Source organism: Mustela nivalis (genome assembly GCF_964662115.1).
Source record: "Mustela nivalis genome assembly, chromosome: 4".
In the NCBI taxonomy this organism is placed as follows: domain Eukaryota; kingdom Metazoa; phylum Chordata; class Mammalia; order Carnivora; family Mustelidae; genus Mustela; species Mustela nivalis.
In genome coordinates, this window is record NC_139023.1 from 98,091,651 (window position 1) to 98,114,399 (window position 22,749).

The 22,749-nt window shown below is 39.3% G+C and overlaps 1 protein-coding gene across 1 annotated transcript in view; it reads right to left on the reverse strand.

Annotated features, from left to right (window-relative positions):
• EGF (epidermal growth factor) overlaps positions 1-22,749 on the reverse strand; it is a 96,993-nt gene that overhangs the window by 65,561 nt on the left and 8,683 nt on the right. The window contains exons 2-5 of the mRNA XM_082728179.1: positions 9,597-9,796; positions 6,991-7,172; positions 6,395-6,622; positions 4,983-5,185 (exon numbers count right to left, since the gene is read on the reverse strand). Of these exons, the coding sequence (XP_082584305.1) occupies positions 4,983-5,185; positions 6,395-6,622; positions 6,991-7,172; positions 9,597-9,796 (813 nt within the window). The remainder of the gene's footprint in view (positions 1-4,982; positions 5,186-6,394; positions 6,623-6,990; positions 7,173-9,596; positions 9,797-22,749) is intronic.

The window sequence follows — 22,749 nt, forward strand, 5'->3', positions numbered from 1 at the left end:
TTTCCTATTTTATTTCCTATGCAGCAGCCCATGTGGCTCCCAAATCTATTATTTTTGGCTCAGACCTCTTTCTTGAGATCCAGACCAATTCAAGGAAAAAAGAAAAATATACTGAGGCACACAGAGAGTTAAGCGAGAAAATGGATTTAAAACATTGGGGATTGAGTCATAAAACACCAAAGGGAGCAGACTGTCTGTCAGACCAAGGGAAGGCAGGGGCTTATAACACCTAAGGAAGACAACATGCACTAAGACATGATACCTCTTTAAAATTTGGTGTCAAGATATTATTTAGAGGAGAGAGTGACAAAGGGTGTTTATCCATTTTTCTTTTTTCAACTATTTTTTTAAATTTGTTCTATACAATAGAACAAATCTTTTTTTTTTTCTGTTATAGAATAGGCTATACAAAACACTTGGAACATATCTCTGAGCTTCTTGCAAATTTTTTTTAAACTGTTATTTGTAAAATGTCTTCTAGGCATTAGTAGTACAGTGAAGAGGTATCCTCCGGTCCTCATAGGAGTAAGGAAGACTAACAGGAAGTGCCAAGTGAGGGAAATGTGTTGTTCTGAGAAAAGCTAACCAAGGCTCACCATGAGTGGGGCAGAGAAAGTGTTTCTGAAAGATGTAGCATTTGAGCTACTTCTCAGAGGATGAAGAGAGAGTAAGTCTGTGCAGAGAAGGAGAAAACATGTTTCTGAACATGCCATGAAGGCCTGGGGGGAAGAGCGAGCATGTTTTGTGGGAGGAAATTAAATCTTTGAGCAGGGTAGCTGCAGGGAATGTAATGCAGACAAGGGTGAGAGATGCAGTGGAGAACCTTCTGCGAACCGCAGTGAACAGGGTAAATAAAGAGACTGGATTTTCATGACGGGCAACAGAATTGTTGATTCGTTTTAACCAAGGAATGGCATGATTGGGCTCTCGTTTCTGAAGGGTTATGCCCCCTGCAGCACGGAGAAGGGAGGCAGGGATACGGATTAAGTAGAATGTAGGGATGGATTGCTGCCGAATAGGGCACTAGTGGTTAGACTGCAGGCAGGGGAATTGTTAGAGGCTGGAGGTTAATTTCATGGAGAGGGAGTGAGGAAAGAGTGAGGAAAGGCTCACGCCCGGATTTCTGTCTTGGGAGATGGAGGTGAGTCCCCACTCGTTGAGATGGGGACACTGAAGCTTGGGAGATAAGCTGTGAAAGTTAGTAGGTCAATTATTTTTTTTGTGCCTAAAGCATTTGCAAAATATTCAAGCAGAAAGGCTCAGAAGGCAGATAAATACATGGGCATTGATAAGGAGTTGCCACTGCAGGACCCTGAGCCTGCAGGGTGCAGAGCAAGCAGGTGTGGCCCAGATGAGGTGACCACATCAGGAAACCACCCTGATGGTGAAACAGTGGCTCTGCTGTGTGAACTTGGGGCTCAGCCTCCTATGGCAGCCAGTTCCTCTGTAACCAGCCCAACGAAATGGACAAGCCAAGGAGTATTCAAACCAACAAATTACTGTAGTCTTCCCTGCAAAGTTTTGTGGCTTTGCTCGTTTGTAAACCTCACCCTTGCCCTTGGGTGGACTTCATTGGGGCTGCTCACGTTCGCATGCTATGAATAAATCCCCAATGTTTTAAATCAATTTTCTCTGCAGCTCAACTGTTATTGTGCCTCAGTCTCTCTTTTTTTAATTGGTCTAGATCTCAAGAAAAAAGTCTGGGCTAGAAACAATAGATTCAGGAATAAAGTGGGCTGGTGCATAGAAAATAAAATAGGAAAATGCCATAGGTTGTATGGCCCTTAGAGACTAACAACGCACTTGACCATATGAATGATTCTGAGAAGTCACTCGGGGAAAAGACTCCTATTGAATTTTATTTAACCCAGTATGTCTAAATCATTTGACCCTGAAACATTTTTGCCCCCAAATGACCCCATTAAATCCCAGAGAACCAGTGTTTTGTAGAACATGCTTTGATAAATGATAGTTTAGGTATTTGCATGAAGAAAGTCTATTGGTACTCACATGCATATACTTAAATTTTATGTAAAACATAAGGCCAACTAGGTTACATGATTTTTCTCAGTCATTTGCCCGTTGAATTAATCTCACTACTAAATGCCTTGCAAACCAAAGTAGGACCACCATCCACCTCTCCAGAGCAGCTGAAGTCATAAGCTCACTATCTAGGAGGAACTAGCCAGCCTCTAGAAGTAGCATGTCTTTAAATGTGAAGGCACTTGTAGAAGCTGAGAACAGCTTTACATCACCTGGGTAGGGAGTGACGATTGCACATTTTCATCTTCACCCATATAATCAAGAGATTGACAGTCCCTAAATCGCACATGAAGAATTCCTGCTCTACCAGGCTCTAACATAATTTAAACCTATTTAATGGTGGCTACTGTAACAGTAATTTTGGAAATCAAGAGTCCTTTGCCCTTGGCATATACGTGAAGCGGACTTGGGGCTCAGCCTCCTATGGCAGCCAGTTCCTCTGTAACCAGCCCAACCAAATGGACAAGCCAAGGAGTATTTAAACCAACAAATTACTGTAGTCTTTCTTGCAAAGTTTTGTGGCTTTGCTCGTTGGTCACCAGCTGGAGCCAATATCTCCAATGCCACCTGCCTTCTGCATTTCAGGTCTGCCAGCAGCTCTGCAGCTGGCCGTGGCCTCCCAACCAAAGTCCATGTTTTGCCAGATTGGTTGAAGCTGTTATTTAATGAATCACTGTAGATTTTCTACTAAACGTCATGCTTTTAATGATCATATTTGACCTCCCTTTCAAAAAAGCTGAGTAATAGCAGAGGATTCTGAAGAGCTCAAGTGTTTATGGTAGAAAGAACAATAAACTGACAGACTCATCACCAGGATTGTTTTCTCTCCCAAAACCCTCATTAACAAGCTGTGTAATCTTGGATAATCACTCTACTTCTCCAGGTTTCAGATTTCTCAATTATGAAATGAGTACGAGTACGATAGTTGCCAACCTTTCTGCGTCACAATGTTACCATGGCAAGCCAGTAAGATAACGGTCACAAAAACACTTTGGAAAGCATGCACTTATACAGAAATGTAAGCGACAGTGATGGACGTATCTATAACGATTACAAGTGAGGCTCAATAATTACTTATTCATAGTACTGTTGGTTCTAATTTGGTGGTGAGTCACCACCACTTGGACAATGAGTCATATGTGAAGAAAGCTTGAGTCAAAATTTCCCATGGAAGGTATCTGGCGGAATATCAGATTCGCCACCTTATTGCGTAGAATACAATCACCATCTCATTTATAACACTGTCACTAGGTAGTTACTTAATGTTATGCTCCAACCCACAGCTGAATTGTTTCCCACAACTTCCTCTTTGTAAATTAAATCAGTTTTTTAAAAAAATAATTTATCTGAATAAACACTTCATCTCTTGGAATTTATTTCATCCTTGGAAGTTCCTCATCACTTGCATTGAAAGCAGAGTCATCACCCAAGTTAAATTATGGTTTCTACCTAAGTTTTTAAAGAAATCAGTTAAAAAGTCCTCACAGGGGGCGCCTGGATGGCTCTGTGGGTTCAAGTCTCTGCCTTCGGCTCAGATCATGATCCCAGGGTCCTGGGATCGAGCCTTGTGTCAGGCTCTCTGCTCTGAGGGGAGCCTGCTTCCTCCCCTCTCTTTCTCTGCCTGCCTCTCTGCCTACTTGTGATCTCTGTCTGTTGAATAAATAAATAAAATCTTAAAAAAAAAAAAAAAGTCCTCACACTATTAGTTAGCTCTTTGAGGATATAAGAAATAGTAATGTTAGTTCCCCTAGATTCCAGCCTCCCTTCAGCAATCTCATGCCTGTCCTTCTGTTCTGTCTCCACAGCTCTCTTCAGGACCTGTGTCTAGGGTGGGAAAAGACACATTCATCTACAAACTGCAGCAGGGACCCACAGTCCCTACCATTTCCCACACTACTGCCAAACCCTAGTGGTACCCAACAGATGGAAGGAAAACAAAGAATTCCATCTCAGAACCTCTCCCGGCTAATTGAGGATAAGAGTAAATATATGTCAGAGTCTGCTTGAAATTAAACTTTTACATATAGAAAATGTTAGTACATCATTTGTGTGGTATATGAACCATATTGAGGAGTCTACTTTAAAAAAAGTGTATGCTAAAGAATTCAGAGACTGCATTTGGAAGTAGAAATTTGGGACTATGACTAGATTCAGTCAAACCTTCCATTTTACTAATGTTATCTAAAATTCTTCATTTATAAATTTATCAGTAACCACTGAATGTAGGGAGGTTTAAATAATAAACAAACAAATGAATAATAGGCATGGTCCCTGCCTGCACAATATTTATAATCAAGTGGGAGATAAAATCAAAAAGAAAGCAAGATAATATGTCATTACATCTTGGGATAAGTTCAGAGAAGAGTGTACTGAAGAGGTTCCTCTTGACTGGATGACCAGAGAAGGCTAATCTGAGGACATGATACTTAAGCTAGAACTGAAGACAAAGTCTAGGCTGAGAAAGGAGTGACAGCAAAAGCCTAAAGGCATGAAAGGGACAGCATATTTGAGCAACTATGGAAAGACTTGAGTCAGATTCTAGCGAGGGGAGGAGGAGTAGTGTTAGATCAGTTTCATCAAATATTGATAGGCCTAGTAAAATGTTACATTTCAATCTAAATGCAAAGGAAAGCTTTTGAAGGATTTTTAGCGGGGGAGTTAATGGATCAGATTAACTATTTAAAGGCAAGAGGAAAAAACAGAAAGATTAGTTGAGGGGCTACTACAACAGGCCAGGCAAGAAATGTTGGTTGTTGGACTGTAGAGGAGAAAAGTGGATATTAGAGATGTATTTAGAAGGTAGAATGGAAAGGATTTGGCAGTAGACTGAAAATTGGCGCAGTGGAAGACACGAAGGATGGCCCTTAATTGTCTGGCTTCAGCAGGTAGATAGGTGGGGACAAAATACCAGACCCGGTTCAAGATCAAAGATGACTCACCAGGTGCCCAAGCATCACTCTCTGCCTTGGGCTGTAAGAGTGGATGAACTACTTTGATTCTACCAGGTGGTACAAATGATGGGTCGAGGTTGATTCTAACCATATCTTTCCCGGTGTGTTTGTTAGCTATCGAAATGGTCTTCTTTTTCCAAGTTGAATAGAAGATCCGATCACCAAAAAGGGACATTGCAAACAAATTGTGCCTAAAAAACAAAACAAACAAACAAACAAAACAGAAAAATATAAAGAATGGCAGAACATTTGTTCCCAGGCTTATTAACGTTTCACTTCATTTCAATTTATTGACTGAATTTTAATTACCTACCTTTTCGATTATATCCCACTTAGGTTTAGAAGCAGATATTAAGTTTAAAATTTTATTTATTCATAATCTGAATTAATGGGGTATAATTTCTAGCTTCAGATTCATTGTCCCATTCTTTTGCTAATCAGCATTTAAGTGTGATTAAAGTAGAAATAGAGAAGAAAATAGAAATACTCCAAGAGTGGATTCTGGTTGTATCCATTTCACACTTCACTAGTTTCTGCCTCTTACCACAAGCTGGTGAGTCAGTTACAGGCAAGATAGCATATCAAATGAAACATAATTGCTTTACAAATATAGGACATAGTAATTCCAAAAAGAACAACTATAACCTATAACCAACATGTGCGAACTTATTAGATGCCAAAACTCTGTTAAATGTTTTTATTTGCATTTCTTTACTTAATCTTCACAATAACCCTAAAAAATAGTTACTGCTATTATCCCCACATTAAAGAAAACTGAGGAGGGGCACCTGGATGACTCAGATGGATAAGCGTCTGCCTTCAACTCAGGTCAGGACCTTAGAGCCCCACATCAGGTACCCCGCTCAGTAAGAAGTCTGCTTCTCGGGGCGCCTGGGTGGCTCAGTGGGTTAAGCCGCTGCCTTCGGCTCAGGTCATGATCTCAGGGTCCTGGGATCGAGTCCCACGTTGGGCTCTCTGCTCAGCAGGGAGCCTGCTTCCCTCTCTCTCTCTCTCTCTCTCTGCCTGCCTCTCTGCCTGCTTGTGATCTTTGTCTGTCAAATAGATAAATAAAATCTTTAAAAAAAAAAAAAAAAAAAGTCTGCTTCTCCCTTTCCCACTTCCCCCTGGCCCCAATTTGTGTTTTCTCTCTCAAATAAATAAATAAAATCTTTAAACACACACACACGCACACACACACACACACACACACACAGCAAAAAAGGAAACTGAGGAAAAGTCATGTAATCTTCCCAAAGTCACTTGTCCAATAAATGATAAATCTAGGACTTGTACTCATCCAGCCTTTTGGACTTCCAAATCTGTGCTAAGCCATTCTACCAGTTCAGCTGGACAAACTTTAAGTGGCAATTGCTTTAATTTACACTAAAACCCAAACTTACCGTGTAAGGTGTTTGCTAAAATGGACTGAACCTCCATCATAATTACAGGAACAAACATAAGAATTGCTTCCTTCTCTATTGTACTGAATCCAAAAAAGCCGTTTATCAAGCACATCCACTGACACAGCTGTTACTCTTCCTGACGTCTCTAACAGAATCTTCTGTTCCAGGCCATTCAGGTCTGCTCTGTGAAGGCTGCCAGCCACTTCTGAAGACCAAAATATAACCCTGAGAGCAAACACATTATATAGGCATGTAATTGAAGGTAAAGTCACTTAAATGGCCAACTCTCGGTGTGACAGCGGTCCCTGGATAGCCACTCAGGATGAGTTGGACTATTTTGAAGGAAATTCCAATTCAATCAATATTTATTACCCTGCTATGGAAATTCCATGTAATTTCAAGTTAAAAAAGGAATTAGGCTTCTCTAGTAGGAAATCATGGTAGTCAAGAGCCCCACTTGTAGAGGGAAGCCTGCCTTGGTTCAAATCCAGGCAACCTTCTCAGGGAGGAGGTCCTTCTGAGCTCAAAATGTTGATTCTATGAATTATCATCCAATTTTTATATATATTGCAATGTCTGAAAACAGCAGTTACCTTTCTACTGGATCAATTGCTACATTTGCAGGATAGCTTAAGGCGCTTAAGAGAACTCGGGAATTGTTTCCTTTCATATCTGTTATTGTAATCATTCCTTCCTGTTGATTTGACCAAATAAGTTCTTCATTTATCCAATTTATTGCCATTCCTGAAACATTTTTCTCTATATTGCATACTCTCTGTAAAATCAAATTTCAAAATATTACTATTTTCTCATTCACATCAACATTGTTTTTATCTTTATGTATAAAAGTCTATTCTTTTAAATACTTGTCTTTTTTTGTGCATTCATAAAACTATTTAAATCATGAAATAGTCACAGATACGGTGCCATTGTTTTGATGGAGCAATGTTAACCCTCCCTCATGAATATTTCTGGGCTTTAAAGTGAAAAATTATCCTAGGCTTATTGAAATTAAGCAATCAACCATAATGCATTAACAAATTCAACTATAATAAGAGAGATTTCCATGCTATCTTAAAGACAGTTTATCCATTTACTAATGGAATTTTCCACATTCTCAGCTGAACTCAATTCTAAGCTTTGCCAAAATCTGGCAAGATGCCCTTGACCTTTGTGCACAGACTTCTAAAATAAATCAATTTCTCATTAGAGCCCCACTTTCCTGGCCCCTTCTCTTCCATCAGGCCCCACTTTTTCTACAAGTCTTCAGTGCCCTCATATTGTGACCCTTATAGCCCAAAGACCAGAGCCTCTCCTTATGCCCCTTGGGTACCGTTTCCTGCTCTGTAGTGATAAAATGACCAAACAAAAACCTCTTTTACCTCCTAATTCCAGCATGTGCAGGTAAACCGGTCAGTCTTCTTGGGGGGTGGAGGGTGGGAGGTAGGGAGAAACTGATCTGTGTGGTTGCAGATTTCCTTGGTTTGTTAATATTCCCACCACAGCTGATTTCTAGCCACTGACACGACATCACTGAACTCAGATTTTGCAGAGATTAGTCTCACAAGCTTCCCCTATTCCTATACCTCATGCAAAGTAATCGAGCCAAGCCATTGAACCAGCTGCCAACATATTAATATATTAGCTCACCCAGGTGAATTGTATTTTTTTTAATATTTTATTTATTTATTTGTTAGAGAGAGAGAGAGAGCACAGGCAGACAGAATGGCAGGCAGAGGCAGAGGGAGAAGCAGGCTCCCCAGTGAGCAGGGAGCTGGATATGGGGCTTGATCATGACCTGAGCCAAAAGCAGGCGCTTAACCAACTGAGCCACCCAGGCATCCCCCAGGTGAATTTTAACAGGTGTTTTTTGTAACACTGTTTTAACCCAAAGGAGAGGGATGTAATGGTGGATTTTCGGCACCAGGCCAATCCTTTCCTAATGTTTTGACACAAATTCACAAGTATTTAACTTTTTTCCCTAGTCTGTGGCAGGAAACTCTCCAGATTTTGAGATTCAAGATTTTCGAAACTATTTTACAGATGGCTGGAGAATAATGAGTAACCATTCTTGTTAAAGGTGACATTAGTAAGTCCCAGAATGTGATAAAAGAAATTAGCACTTAGTGAAGCTTTTAAGAATAACTGAAGGGAGAAAGAGTTGAAGAAAAACAAATGAAACAGTGGGCACTTTGTGCTGGGAATAAACGCTTAAAGTTTCTCCAGTCACGCGTCTCTGTAATCCATCTCTCAGGAATCTAGAGAACATTCCTCCTGGGACTCATTTAAGGGTTCCACCAGTCACAGAGAAAGATCAAAGATCTTTTGTACGTACTTGAAGCAAAATACTTTATATCTGACACCTGCTTTATTATTTTTTTCCCCCAGAGTGCAAACACCTTAAGAATCAAAAAAGGTGGAGCGCCTGGGGGATGGGGGGCTCAGATGGTTGGGCATCTGTCTTTGGCTCAGGTCATGACCCCAGAGTCCTGGGATTGAGCCCCAAGTCAGGCTCCCCGCTCAGAGGGGAGTCTGCTTCTCCCTCTCCCTTTGCCTCTCCCCTTCACTCGTGCTCTCTCTCAAATGGATAATGAATACATAAAATCTTAAAAAAAAAAAAAAAAAAGAATTAAAAATATTTTCTTCCTAAATATCAGGTGCTTTTTAAAAACCCATGACATTCAACAAATCAGGTTCCGAAACTCAGCACAACTGACATTTGAGGCCAGATAATACTTTGGTGTGGGGGCCATCCTCTATATTTTAGAATGGCTAGTATCCCTGGGCTCTGCCCATTTGATGCTAATAGCACATTCTCTCTCCTTGCCAGCAGTCTTTCCAGATTTTCCCAAATGTCCCTGGAGGAGCAAAATTGTCCTCAGCTGAGAACCACTGGAGCTGAAAGTAATCATGTAAGTAATCTCTTTTAACCATGAAGTGGTGACCTGACTTAATAAATTTATATAGTTTCAAAATTCCATTGACATCCTGACTCCTTTTGGGGTCTTCTGAGTATCAGTGCCACATTGATGAGTTTGTTCAGTAACATGCCACAGATACAAATTAAACAAATACCTACAAATGTCAGAAATATTTCAATCGAAATGTAATTTTCATTCAGCTGTTCATTACAAATTAATGATACCATGTTTGTCAACCTATACAAAAATCCCTTAAATGCTTTAGGGTTGTACTTTACCTCTTGCCTTGTCCCATTCAGAAAAACTCTTTGCAGAAGTTTTCTTTCTAGATCTACCCAATAAATTCTTCCCTTATTGTAGTGAAAATCCATGATCACTGATACACCAGCATCTGCCACCAATTGCTCATGATTAGTTCCTTCCAGGTCAATCCTAAAGATACTGTTTCCATGGGAGAAAATTAAGAAGGGTGCAGGACCTGGGTGGGAAGAGAGAAACCAAACTGTATGTTTTCAATATTTCATCTGATTTAGACTAAATATTTCCCCATGGCAACCAATACAAGTAGGTTTAACTTTTAATTCCTGGTTTTGTATTTTCAGTAAAGAAGATTATATAAAGAACATGTTCCTGTGGGTGTTCTCCATTAATTTCACAAATCATCTTCTTCACAAATGGATTGTAAGAAATGAACATTGTCAAGGAAATGTTCAGGAAAAAAGAACTATTTGAAGAGAAAACCACGTTCTACTCTCACCTGTAAAATGCCATTTTATATGAAAAAAGAAGCCACCTCCTAAACTCTGTTTTGGATAAGCTCTGGATGAATATAAATTTTAATTATGCAAAATGGAAATAATATTACAGATATTATCATTTTGGAAATGGGACCCACCTCTTCTTCTTACCTTATGAACAGAACTTCAGGGTAATGACAGAGAAGATAGGGGAAACAAAGGGCTTTTTTTCTTACGATTTTATTTATTTATTTGAGAGAGTGAGATCATGAGCAGGAAGGAAGGGTAGAGGGAGCAGGGAGCTGAGCAGGGAGCTCAATGCAGGACTCGATCCCAGGACCCAGAGATCATGACCCAAGCTGAAGGCAGACATCCAACAGACTAGGCCACCCAGGTGCCCGAAAACAAGAGGTCTTAAGCGGAAGCAAGGAACACCCCCTGTGAATGCTCTGAAGTGTGTTGTCCCTGTTAGCATTGCCATATAAAACACAGGCTGCCCAGTCAAGTTTGAGTTGCATATATATTACACGGGACATACTTACGCCAAAAAATTATTTCACTATTTACCTGAAATTCAAATTTAACTAGTTGCCCTATATTTTTATTTCTCAATTGGGGTGGTGGATCTCCCTGGATTTTTGATTCCTGCAGGATGGAGCCCTGAACCCTAACCCTATCATCTCCTGTTCCAGGTGATGGCCACCTTCCCACTTGGACTCCCGAGTCGTCAACACCTATTGGGGAATGCGATACTTCTCTTTGGAAACCGCGGCACCAGTGATTAGCTGACTCTGCACAGAGCTTGCCTTAGATGCTTAAGGAGAACGCCAGAGAAGAGCTTTCTCTCCTGCAGCCCGGTTAAATGCCTTGGTCTCTTCTGCCTGAGCTCCTCCCACTGTGCCTTTAAAAAACTGTGGAAACTCTGGGATGAGTGGGCCACTGGAGATGAATGCTATCATAGTCTAGCTTCCCCACTAGGTTTACATTATTCTGTTTTCACATTAGCTTTTAATACCTTAATGTGACATAGTAAATGTGTTTATTGTTCTAAGGATTAAATGAAATGATGGATTAACCTCCTCTTACTCAGGGATTATGTTCAACAGTCAGAAGACATTAACTCCACTTTAGAGGATATCAGAATAGATACAAGAGGAATGAAGAAGTGCAAGATCCTGAGAGTTTGAAACCGATGCCAGCATGAGTGTCCAAGTGAATTAGCTCCATCACTCTTCTTGTATCTTTCCCGTGATAGAAGATCCTTGTGCAGATATGGAGGACAGCCCATTTTCTTTTTTCTTTTTTTTTAAGATTTTATTTGTTTACTTGACAGAGAGAGACCACAAGTAAGCAAAGAGGCAGGCAGAGAGAGGGGGAAGCAGGCTCCCTGCTGAGCAGAGAGCTGGACACGGGGCTCCATCCCAGGACCCTGAATCATGACCTGAGCTGAAGGCAGAGGCTTAACCCACTGAGCCACCCAGGCACCCCAAAGAAAGCCCATTTTCTATTCCCACTCCAGCTGTGGAACCAGAGGTACCATAGAAGAAATGGGAAGGGCACTGAACTGAGAGCTGAGAGGCCTTGTTTCTAGTACTGGCACCACAGCTTCCCTACACATCTCACAAGACCTCCCTGCCCACGTCAGAGAATTACAGGGGAAGAAATAAAATTATTTATTTATTTATTTATTTTTAAAGATTTTATTTATTTATTTGACAGACAGAGATCACAAGTAGGCAGTGAGGCAGGCAGAGAGAGAGGAGGAAGCAGGCTCCCTGCTGAGCAGAAAGCCTGATGCAGGGCTCAACCCCAGGACCCTAGGATCATGATCTGAGCCAAAGGCAGAGGATTTAACCCACTGAGCCACCAAGGCACCCCTAAAATTTTGTGTTTTTTTTAAGAATTTATTTATTTTGAGAGAGAGAGAGAGAGCATGAACGAAGGGGAGGAACTAAGCAAAGAGCCCAATGTGAGGCTTGATCCCAGGATCCTGGGATCATGACCTGAACCAAAGGCAGATGCCTAACTGACTGAGCCACCCAGGGGTCCCAGAAATAAAATTTTAGATGGGAAAGTATTTTATTAATTGTGGAGCGCCACATAAGTATAATTTGCCATTGTTGATTCCTAAAACCGAGGTCTCACTACATAGTCTTGAACCCTGGGATGAAAATGTTGGTTATAACTCATTTCTCCCAAAACAATGTGTCTTAGAGGAGAGGAAGGCATACAATAGACACCCTAAACTGAGAGCAACTGATCTGTCAGCCTGTAGATTTAGCACTAGAAATCATTTCTTTGAAATGTGTGTCATAATTCTCTATAAACTGAATAAATGTGCCCGTATTATTAATTTTATAGTGCACTGATAACATTGATAAGACTAATAAAACTTTTTATTCATTAAAAATATTTTTAAAATTGGTGGGGGAGCACCTGGGTGGCTTGGTCATTAAGCGTCTGTCTTCAACTCAGATCATGATCCAGGGTCCTGGGATCGAGCCCCATATCAGGCTCCCTGCTCAGTGGGGAGCCTGCTTCTCCCTCTCCCACTCCACTTGCTTATATTCCCTCTCCCCCTGTCTCTCTCTCTGTGTCAAATAAATAAATAAATAAAATCTTAAAAAAATAAATAAAAGTATTACAAAATGGGGACACCTGGCTGACTTCATCAGAAGATCATGTGACTCTTCATCTCGGAGTCATGAGTTTGAGCCCCAAATTGGGTATAGAAGTTAAATACAACTTTTAAAAAAATAAATAAAAGTATTACTAAATGGGAGGTTTCCAACTTTAAAAAAACAAAAAAGGGAGAGAAAGAAAAGGCACTCTAAACATTTTAGACAGACTGTAACATAATGCTTTGTACATAATCAATACTCAAAATTTTTTAATAAATAAAGAAATGATTGTGTTTTGCTTATTTGTCTGGCTTCAACCATAAGAACAAAGCTGAAGACACCAACAGATACTACAGATTCATAAAATCAGAATCAATCCTACAGTTATTATACTAATAGCAGTAATAATAATAATAATGATAGCAACAAATTTTCACATCCTGATCTCATTTATGCTTAAGAGAACACCATGGACTAGACAGGCCAGATATTACAATGAATAAATCAAAGAGAAAAGAAAAATCTGGGGCGCCTGGGTGGCTCAGTGGGTCAAACCTCTGCCTTCGGCTCAGGTCATGATTCAGGGTCCTGGGATCGAGCCCGGTGTCCGGCTCTCTGCTCAGCAGGGAGCCTGCTTCCCCCTCTCTCTCTGCCTGCCTCTCTGCCTACTTGTGATCTCTCTCTGTCAAATAAATAGACAAAATCTTTTTAAAAAAATGAAAAGAAAAATCTGAAGAATACCTAGATCCCTAAAACACAAACCATAACATTAACTTTAGTAACTTTTCAAAAAATAGAAAATATTTATTAATATTTATTATTATTAATTAATATTTATTAAATTATTTATTTATTTTATTATTGATTATTTATTAAATTTATTAAATTAAGTATGAATTAACTAATGAATATTCTCTTCAGATTTTTCCAATTCACTGGTGAATCATGGCATCCAGGGTTTATCATAGTCTCTTAGAACTGAAAGGACCCTATATATTACGTAATTCAGTGTTCCCCAAAATTGTTGAAAGGAATCACAGGGTGCTGTGAGTGTGTGTGGGTCTTTTTGCAGATCCCCTCCCTTGAGATTCCAATTCAGTAGGGCTAGGCTGAGGGCTAGCAATCTGTGTTTTTAATAATAGACACTCCAGATGATTCTTACACTTGGTAAATTGGAAATCATAGATCTAGTTCAGATGAGGAAATTCAGTGATGTTTCCCAAGGACCCATCACTGGTTGGTGGTTGAGTTGGAATTAGCAGCCGAATATTGCCCTTTCTTCTGCCTTGGTCTGAGTTACAATCTTCATTTTACTTATGTAACTGATTTTATTTTATTTTTATTTCTTAAAAGATTTTATTTATTTATTTATTTACTTATTTGAGAGAGAGAGTGAGCGAGAGAGCACAAGCAGAGGGACAGGGGAGGGGGTGGAGGAACAGAGGGAGAAAGAGAAGCAGACTCCCCGCTGAGTAGGGAGCCCCATGCGGGACCCAATCCCAGGACCCAGGATCATGATCAGAGCCAAAGGCAGATGCTTAACTGACTGAGCCACCCAGGCACCCCATGTAACTTCTCTCAAAACATTGTTCATTTCTTTTCCTACACTGTTGGCATCATTTTGTCAGCCCAGGGCCTGGGTAAGTATCTGTAGACTTGAAATGTAATACAGTTTTTTTAAAGAATGAAAGACTTTGAGAATCAGGGTTGGTGGAATAGTCATTCTATACTACCACTGGAAATGATAAATCAGTTAAGGTTTTTCAGACCTGTCAGTGACTCTGTACACATCGGTGTGTGGTACAGTCCATGGATTTGAATGTCAGCAGGGTATGCATGTTTGAACAGCTAAACTTGCCCCTGTCAAAATCTGTGCCGTTTATTTTGGGTGCCATTCAGCAAAAGGGAAGTGCATAGAAAAGCAAACATCATTTCTAAGGAATACAAACCCAAAGACAGCAAACAGATCACAGCAAACCAATCAGAACCTCTGACTACCCAACCTTGGGGATTCGTAAAGGATCTGTGGAAATTAGGAAGGAGGACAGAATGTTTGGAGCACACTGATGACTTTTATTAGTGACTCCAAGAACTGGTTCAGAGGTCAATTAGGACAAGCAGGTTTTGATTGAAGTGGGCAGCAGAAACAGAATATTTCAAAGAGGCACCTCATCAGAGGCTCTGAACTGGTGGGAGTGGCCTCACAGAGGTCAATAAAAGGAAACAGCAAAGGTCCCATCCTGGGGGCAAAGACGCACAGGACCTAGATAACACAGAAACATCCTGCAACCTGATTAACAGCAAATCCTTGTCGTCTCTCAAGCCAGCATGGTGCCCTGCTCTCCCCACCTCTGGTATCCAGCCCTAAATCTGGAGATAGACTGAAAGTTCACAGGACAGACAGTGAAAAGGGAGCTCTGGACCTTCAGGATTCAACACCACCATGGAAAAAGAATGTAGATTTAAACTGACATACCTGGGGCACCTGGGTGGTTCAGTCAGTTAAGTGTCTGCCTTTAGCTGAGGTCATAATCCCAGGGTCCTGGGATCAAGTGCCATCGGGCTCCCTGCTGAGCAGGGAGCTTCTCCTGCTTCTCCATCTCCCTCTGCTCTTCTCCCAACTTGTGCTATCTCTCTCTGTCAAATAAATAAAATCTTAAAAAAATAAATAAATAAACGATAGACCTGATGGAAGAAAGCTTCATGCTTCCTCTTACTGCTCCCCCCCATAAACTCCTGATAAAAGTCATTTATTACTGCCTCTCAAGGGGCTGACTTGAGTAGTAACTTGGGTTTTAAGAAAGCAGGACGTTTTATTTCACTCTAAAAGTCCATCTCTATCTCCTGGCTTTTTGGTTTTGTTGTTGTTGTTGTTGTTGTTTTTAATTACCGTACTTGAAAGGGCACATATTTAATTTGAGAGCAATCATAGCTTTCTTCTCAGCGTATTCATTACTGTCAACATTCAAGGCAGGTGAGAGAGACACCAAGTGACCCAGAAATAATACATCCGGAAAGGGAAGCCAGAGAGGTGAATTTAAATCTTAATTCTGTAAGACAAGCTCTGGGGCTCAATTTTGCTTCCTGGAATACCTGAGTGAAGTCTGCCACGTAGTCCCACAGCGGTGGTGGACATGTGTCATCTAAAGCAGAAAGTAGCCTCTACCTAACCCTCAGCCTGATTCCTGTCATCAAGCTTAAGAGGTCCACTTCCAGGTTCTCAGGATACTGAGACTAGAAGGTTCTAAAAAATTGTTTTGTTTCTTTTCAATAGGACTTCTCAGTTTTTAATGTGCCATGACACTCTCTGACACTCCAAGGCAGGTGGTGAATATCACCAGAATAATAATAGCTGACATCTTGGGTGTTATCAATAGGGTAGCTCATTGGATTCATTATTTCATTTAATCCGGTAACACAGGGAGGTAAGGGCTCGGCATTTTCACCGTATAGAAGAAGAAACTGAAGTTTAGAGAAGTTAATTTGCCATAGTCATGTAGCCAATAAATAATAGATTTATATTATTTATAAATAATAAAGTTATATCTTTCTGGTCACAGAGTCTAGCTTTTAAACATCATGCTGAACTGTTTATTTACAATTGAATTTAACAGGAACTCTTACTGGGCACTGTCTGATAGTTCAACTGTGTTAAGAAACCCATTTTAGGAAATACTGCTCTAGGCATGTTCACCCTAAGGCCAGAGTCTCTGCATTCATGTTCCAGGAACTGATTAGAAAGTGGATCCCTTTAACAAAGGAGCCAAGAGCCTACAGTGAGAAAGGACAGTCTCTTTAATAAATAGTGTTGGGAAAACTCATACAGCCACATGCAAAAGAGTGAAACTATGCTACTGTTTATACCCTACACAAAAGTTAATTCCAAATAGATTAAAGACTTGGATGCAAGACCTGAAACCATAAAATTCCTAGAAGAAAACATAAGAGCTAAGCTTCTTAATGTTGGTCTAAGTGCCATCTTTGTAGATCAGACTCCAAAGGCAAGAGTAACAAAGGCAAAAATAAACAAATGGGACTACATCAAATAAAAAAGCTCTGCACACCACAGGAAAGCACCATCAACTGAGAAGGTGACCTACTGAATGGGAGAAGATATTTGCAAAGCAGGTATCTGATAAGATGTAAATATGCAAAATGTACAGAGAACTACAACTCAACAACAAAAAACCAACCCTATTTAAAAGTAGGGAGAGAATTTGAGTCAACATTTCTCCGAAGGAGACCTAAAGATGGCCTAAAGACACATGAAAATATACTTGACATCACTAATTATGCTAGGGAAATGCAAATGGAAACCATGAGATAACATCTCACACCGGTCAGAATAGCTATTATCCAAAAAGACAATGAATAGCAAGTGTAACAAATGTTGGTGAGGATGTGAAGAAAAAGGAAACTTCGCACACTGTTGGGACTGTAAATTGGCACAGTCGCTAAAAAAAACCAGTAGGCAGATTCCTCAAAAAATTAAGAGTAGAACTACCATAGGAGCCAGCTATTCCATTTCTGGATATTTATCAAAACAACACAAAAATGTTAGTTTAAAAGATATATGCACCCCTATGTTTACTATAGCATTATTTACAATCACCACTGTAAGAAAACAAATGGAGTGGGGCACCTGGGTGGCTCAGTGGGTTGAGCCTCTGCCTTCAACTCAGGTCATGGTCTCGGGGTCCTGGGGTCGAGCCCCGCATCGGGCTCTCTGCTCGGCGGGGAGCCTGCTTCCCCCTCTCTCTCTGCCTGCCTTCCTGCCTACTTGTGATCTCTCTCTCTCTCTGTGTCAAATAAATAAAATCTTTAAAAAAAAAACAAATGGAGTGTCCATCAATACATGAATGAATACAGATATGGTACATAGATGTACAGAACGGAATATTACACAAAAAGTAACATCTCGCTATTTGTGACAGCATAGATGGACCTAGAGGGTATTGTGGTAAGCAAAAAGACAGAGAAATTTTACTCCTATCTGGAATGAGGAAGGAAGAACAGGAAAGGAAAGGAAAGGAAAGGAAAGGAAAGGAAAGGAAAGGAAAGGAAAGGAAGAAGGAAAGGGAAGAGAAGAGAAGGAAAAAGAAAGGAAAGAAAAGAAAAAACAAAAGGAAAGAAAAGAAAAGGAGGAAAGAAAAAGGAAGGCGGGCAGGAGGGAGGCATAAAATAAAACAAACATAAATGCAGAGAACAGACTAGTGGTAACTAGAGGGGAAGGGAGTGAACCATTTGGGATGGATGGTAACTAGACTTGTGGTGGTGATGACTTCATTATATGCAGATGTCATATTATAAAGCTATACACCTGAAACTTACATCATCATCATCATAATAATGAGTTTTTAAAGTGGGTCCCTTTAAATGGATTCCTACAATTACATCATCTGGATAACTACATCTCTAATTTTATAATATATTGCACCCCATATATATATATTTCCTATATCTAATGTGTTCCTTCCCCATTTTTAAAGCCAGTGGTGCAGACTCTTCAAGTCTCTCTCCACTTAAACTGTCTTCTTCCCCCTGCATGTTCCTGCCTCCCTCTTATAAGGACACTGATGATTACCTTTAGGATCCACCTAAATAGTCCAGGATATCCACCCCATCGCAGGATCACATTTGCAGAGTCCCTTTTGCCATATAAGGTAACATTTACAAGTTCCAGAAATTAAAACATAAACATGGGCCGCATTCAGTCTATAACAATAACGTTGAGCATCTTTACATGGACTTAATTAGCATCCTTATATTCTCTTTGGTGAAGAAACTGCTTAAATCCTTTGCCTAGTTTTAGCTATGTTATTTGTTTTCTTATTGTCTCATTTGATTTTTTAAAAATACACTTTGGATACAAGTGCTTTGTCAGATACATGAATTGCAAATGTTTTCTTCCAGCAGGCAGCATGCCTCTTCATCCTCTTGACACTGCCTTTGGCAGAGCCAAAGTTTTCATTTTGGTGAGGTACAATTTATCAACTTTTTCCCTCTCTTCACTTTTGGTGTCATTTCTAAGAACTGTTAACCCCAAAACAAAGATTTCTCCTTTTTTTTTTCCCCTAAAAATTTTATAGTTTTACATCTTAAATTTAGATCTACGATCCATTTTGAGTTCATCTTTGCAAAGGTAGGTGGTTCAGGTTGAGGTTCATTATTTTGCTCATAGGTACCGACTGGATCCTACATCATTTGTTGAAAAGACTATCATTTCTCCACTGAATTCCTTTTGCACTTTTGTCAAAGATCAAATGACCATATTACCTCAAGTCCATTTCTGGGCATTCTAGTCCATTCCATTAATTTATGCATCTATCTCTTGATTAATACCACAGCTCAGTGTAACTTTTTAAAAATTCATAAAAATGCAGTTTTATAGAACAGTGAATCCTGTTATAAGGTTCCTGTGCTGTAGGTAATCCCTCGTCTCAAATAAGCATGTTTGAATCTCTTTCATCCTGTCAGCATAAAGTATGCTCAAATTCATTTAAAGACTGCTGCTACCAGACTAAACTGCTTTCACCAACATTAAAGCATTAGAAAAGTTTTTCCAGATGTTCACACATACCCACAAACACACACATGATAAGACTCAGAAATGCCTATTTTGATCTGTCTTCTGTGTTTTTCTACTATATTTCCTACTCTCTGCTGAACATTTCCAGTTGGTGATATCCCACAGTCCCAAAAGTCCCTGTGCATGTGAAAAATTGAGATTATGCAATACGTTCTGATTAGTTTATGTTTACTAAAAAGACTGAATATAACATAAGAATTAAAAATTTTGGCTTAAAGTTCAATGTTTTGATACTTTGATAGCTGTCAGAGACAAACATATTTCACAATTATATTTATGTCAAATGGAAGAACTGCCTTCACTGGCTGTATACACAAAATCATAAAACACATTATTCACAGATTTTATTGAATTAGGCTAGCAAATCTCTATCTTCCTAGATTTCAACCAGTAAATGAAAACTAACCAGAAGGTGTCATATTTTCTTTTTATCAATTAGAAAGAACAAAAATTATTTAGAAGTTTTTTTTAAAGTTCCAAAAACTCTGCTCACAAGGTTGTTGTTGTTTTATAAGAGTGCAGACATAAGAATTTTTAATAGGTGGCATACTGACATTAGGTTGTTCAACAACCTAATCACATAACAATGGAGATTTTTCTAAACACCTGTCTTAAAGTGCTCTCTTCATACACAAGTTTCTTACAATCAGCAGTTACTTCCTCATGGTTAGAATATCACCTTCAGTTTGAAGGGGGAAAATGTCTGATTTTATTTTTTTGAGTAGCATACTAGTACCATCTATTTGTCATCACAGAAAAGGTAAGACAACAACAACAACAACAACAACACACTGAAACACTTATTCTTTTTTAAAAAGAAAACTATGGGGTCCTAAGTGGCTCAGTTGGTTAAGCGTCTGCCTTGGCCTCAGATCATGATCACAGGGTCCTGGGATCAAGCCCCACATCCGGCTCCCTGCTTGGCGGGAACCCTGTTTCTTCCTCTCCCACTCCTTCTCTTGCTGCCTGTCAAATAAATAAACAAAATCTTAAAAAAAAAAAAAAAAAAAGGAAGGAAGGAAGGAAAAGGAAAAGAAAACTATGTAACACTAGCTCTCTTGTGTGCTTTGCTTGAGGATGCTCTATGGCAAGCCTATGGAAAGAATAGGTTCATGGTTACTGCCCCCACTCCCGCATCCAATACAAAGTATCACAAAGAATCCAGTTCAGTCTTGTTTTGGAGAAGTCAAGTCATCAGTGATACCCCACTGCACTTTATGCAGTTCTAGTTTCAATTTCTTGACAACACTGCTGCCCTGGAAGACTGCCAAGGACTGTGGTATAGGGCCCGCTGTGATCTTACCTAAGAATCTCTTTTGCTGATATGCCAGTAAATTCAATGGTTCCATTGGCACTGGGTACACTTCTACTACGTTTTTCATAACACATTTGTCAATAGATAAAGAAGTCATTGACTATGGGGAAAATTTCTTCTCTGATGCATTTTTCCTTTATTGGTTAATGAAAAAGTATTCGTTCTTTGTGCATTTCATTGTTGAAACAAAGACGAATGCAAGAGTGGCTAAGATCACTAGCACTGAGACAGAAAGCCCCTGTTGATTGTTTCCCAGCACCACTAATTATTAGCTGTCTGACGTTTAGCTCATTACTTAACCTCTCTGCGTATTGGATTCATCATCTTTAAATGGAGATGATAATAGTACTTACCTCATAGAATTATTATGAAAACTAAACAAATTATTTCATGCCACGTGCTTAGAATTTTTCCTCACATACAATGAGTAGTCATATAAGTGTTGACTATTACTTTCTGGAAAATGCCATAAGCCAAGCTATATTTAGAAACACCTTTATTTTTACTCAACTCCATAATTTTTATAATATTTTCTCTTCAAAATTTCGGTAATGCTTTCTGTGAAGTTTTCAACAGTGTTTGCTGACAAAAGAACACATTTTAATCTGCTGTTATGCGGTTTTCCATGTATTATTTTAGCTGTGCTCTACCACAGCAGGAAGCAGGAGAAATATGTATTTCACTAATAGTAAGAGGCTTTTCTATTTTTGCTGTAATGTCAGAAATCTTGAGAGCCTTCTAAATTTTTGTCATTAAGCTTAGTAAATAGAGTCCTATATATCCAAACTTTGAGCACATCTGTAAAAAGCAGAAAAAGTCATTTTGCATTCCTGGATACTCATATTAAAATATCTTGTCTGTCCTGAAGGCTTCATGTTACCGTTAGCTAACATTTCAAGGCAAAATTTACACTTGTGTGGCTCATCGCTAATATTAATAAACATAAATCCAGTTTTCGGACTATCTTCTTATTAAATTTTTTCCTTATTTTTTTGTCAAGTCTAAAGAGACTTACGTTGTTTTTGTCTCTTATGCAACCAAGAAAGAGCTTATTCTAGGAAAAAGAAAAGTGTCCTTCTGTCCTTCCCTCATTATTCTCTTGAGCTTGAATTAGTAGCATTGTCTGCAATCTTTAGTTCCTTTGCAGGAAGGTCTTTAAGCCACTTGTCGGATTTTGTCAAAGTTAGTTTTGGTAAATCCAACTAATATGGTCTATAAGTCATCAAGTAAACACTCCACATCCAGCTCTCTGAGCTGGGAACCCCTCTGTCCCCTCAGGAGACCCTGGGCATTTAAATCAATGATATTAACACTGTCAGTCTAAACACATAATTGATGTTGAATAGACATTTGTTGAATTGATTTGAATTAACTTATTGGTATAATTTATTTAAAAGGAAACCTTAGTCCTACTTTCAAGGTGCTTTAAATATAAACAACTAGACATATTAAGAGACTTAACCTAAACCAACCCAATATTATTAATACTTTTAGGTAAGGAGAACTAATCATTACACTGGTGGGCTTTCAACCATCAGTCATGGGAGGTGGCACATACATGGTAAATTTTATGAGTCCAGGGTCCTGAGTTCAAAGTATTACAGAATCTTAGTGAATTACTTCGCCCCTCTGGATCTCAGCTTTTCAGCAGTAACAGGAGGCCGCTGGATACATGATCTTCTAGGTCTTTCTAATCTAACATTAACAATTCAATTCCTAACCTGCTGGTCTTACAGAATTCAATAGTTTCCTTGTCTGGAACATTTTGTGAAGAAGCCAAAGCTTGTGGTAAATTCATAAATAGATGCTATTCACCTTAACTCCTATTTTCTGTGAAATGTCTTCTTCTTTCTGCTTCTCTCAACTTCAAACACCAAGTTAATAATGTGTCACTATAAGCTCTACAAAAGGAAATAAAACCTTAACCTGAAAAAAACAATGCCCACCCTTGCCGTGACGTATGCTTGGACCTCTGGAGGAATTCTAGAAAATTCATCAACTGATTACATCTGGAAAAATATTATTGGAGGTACAAAATGTGGTGTGGATCTCATCTATAACTAACACAATTATCTTCTTTAACTGCCTTTAAAAGAATGTTTCCCAAACTGCAAAGTGAAACAAATAAATATTTGCCCATGGATACTACATTCTGAGCATCCCTAAACA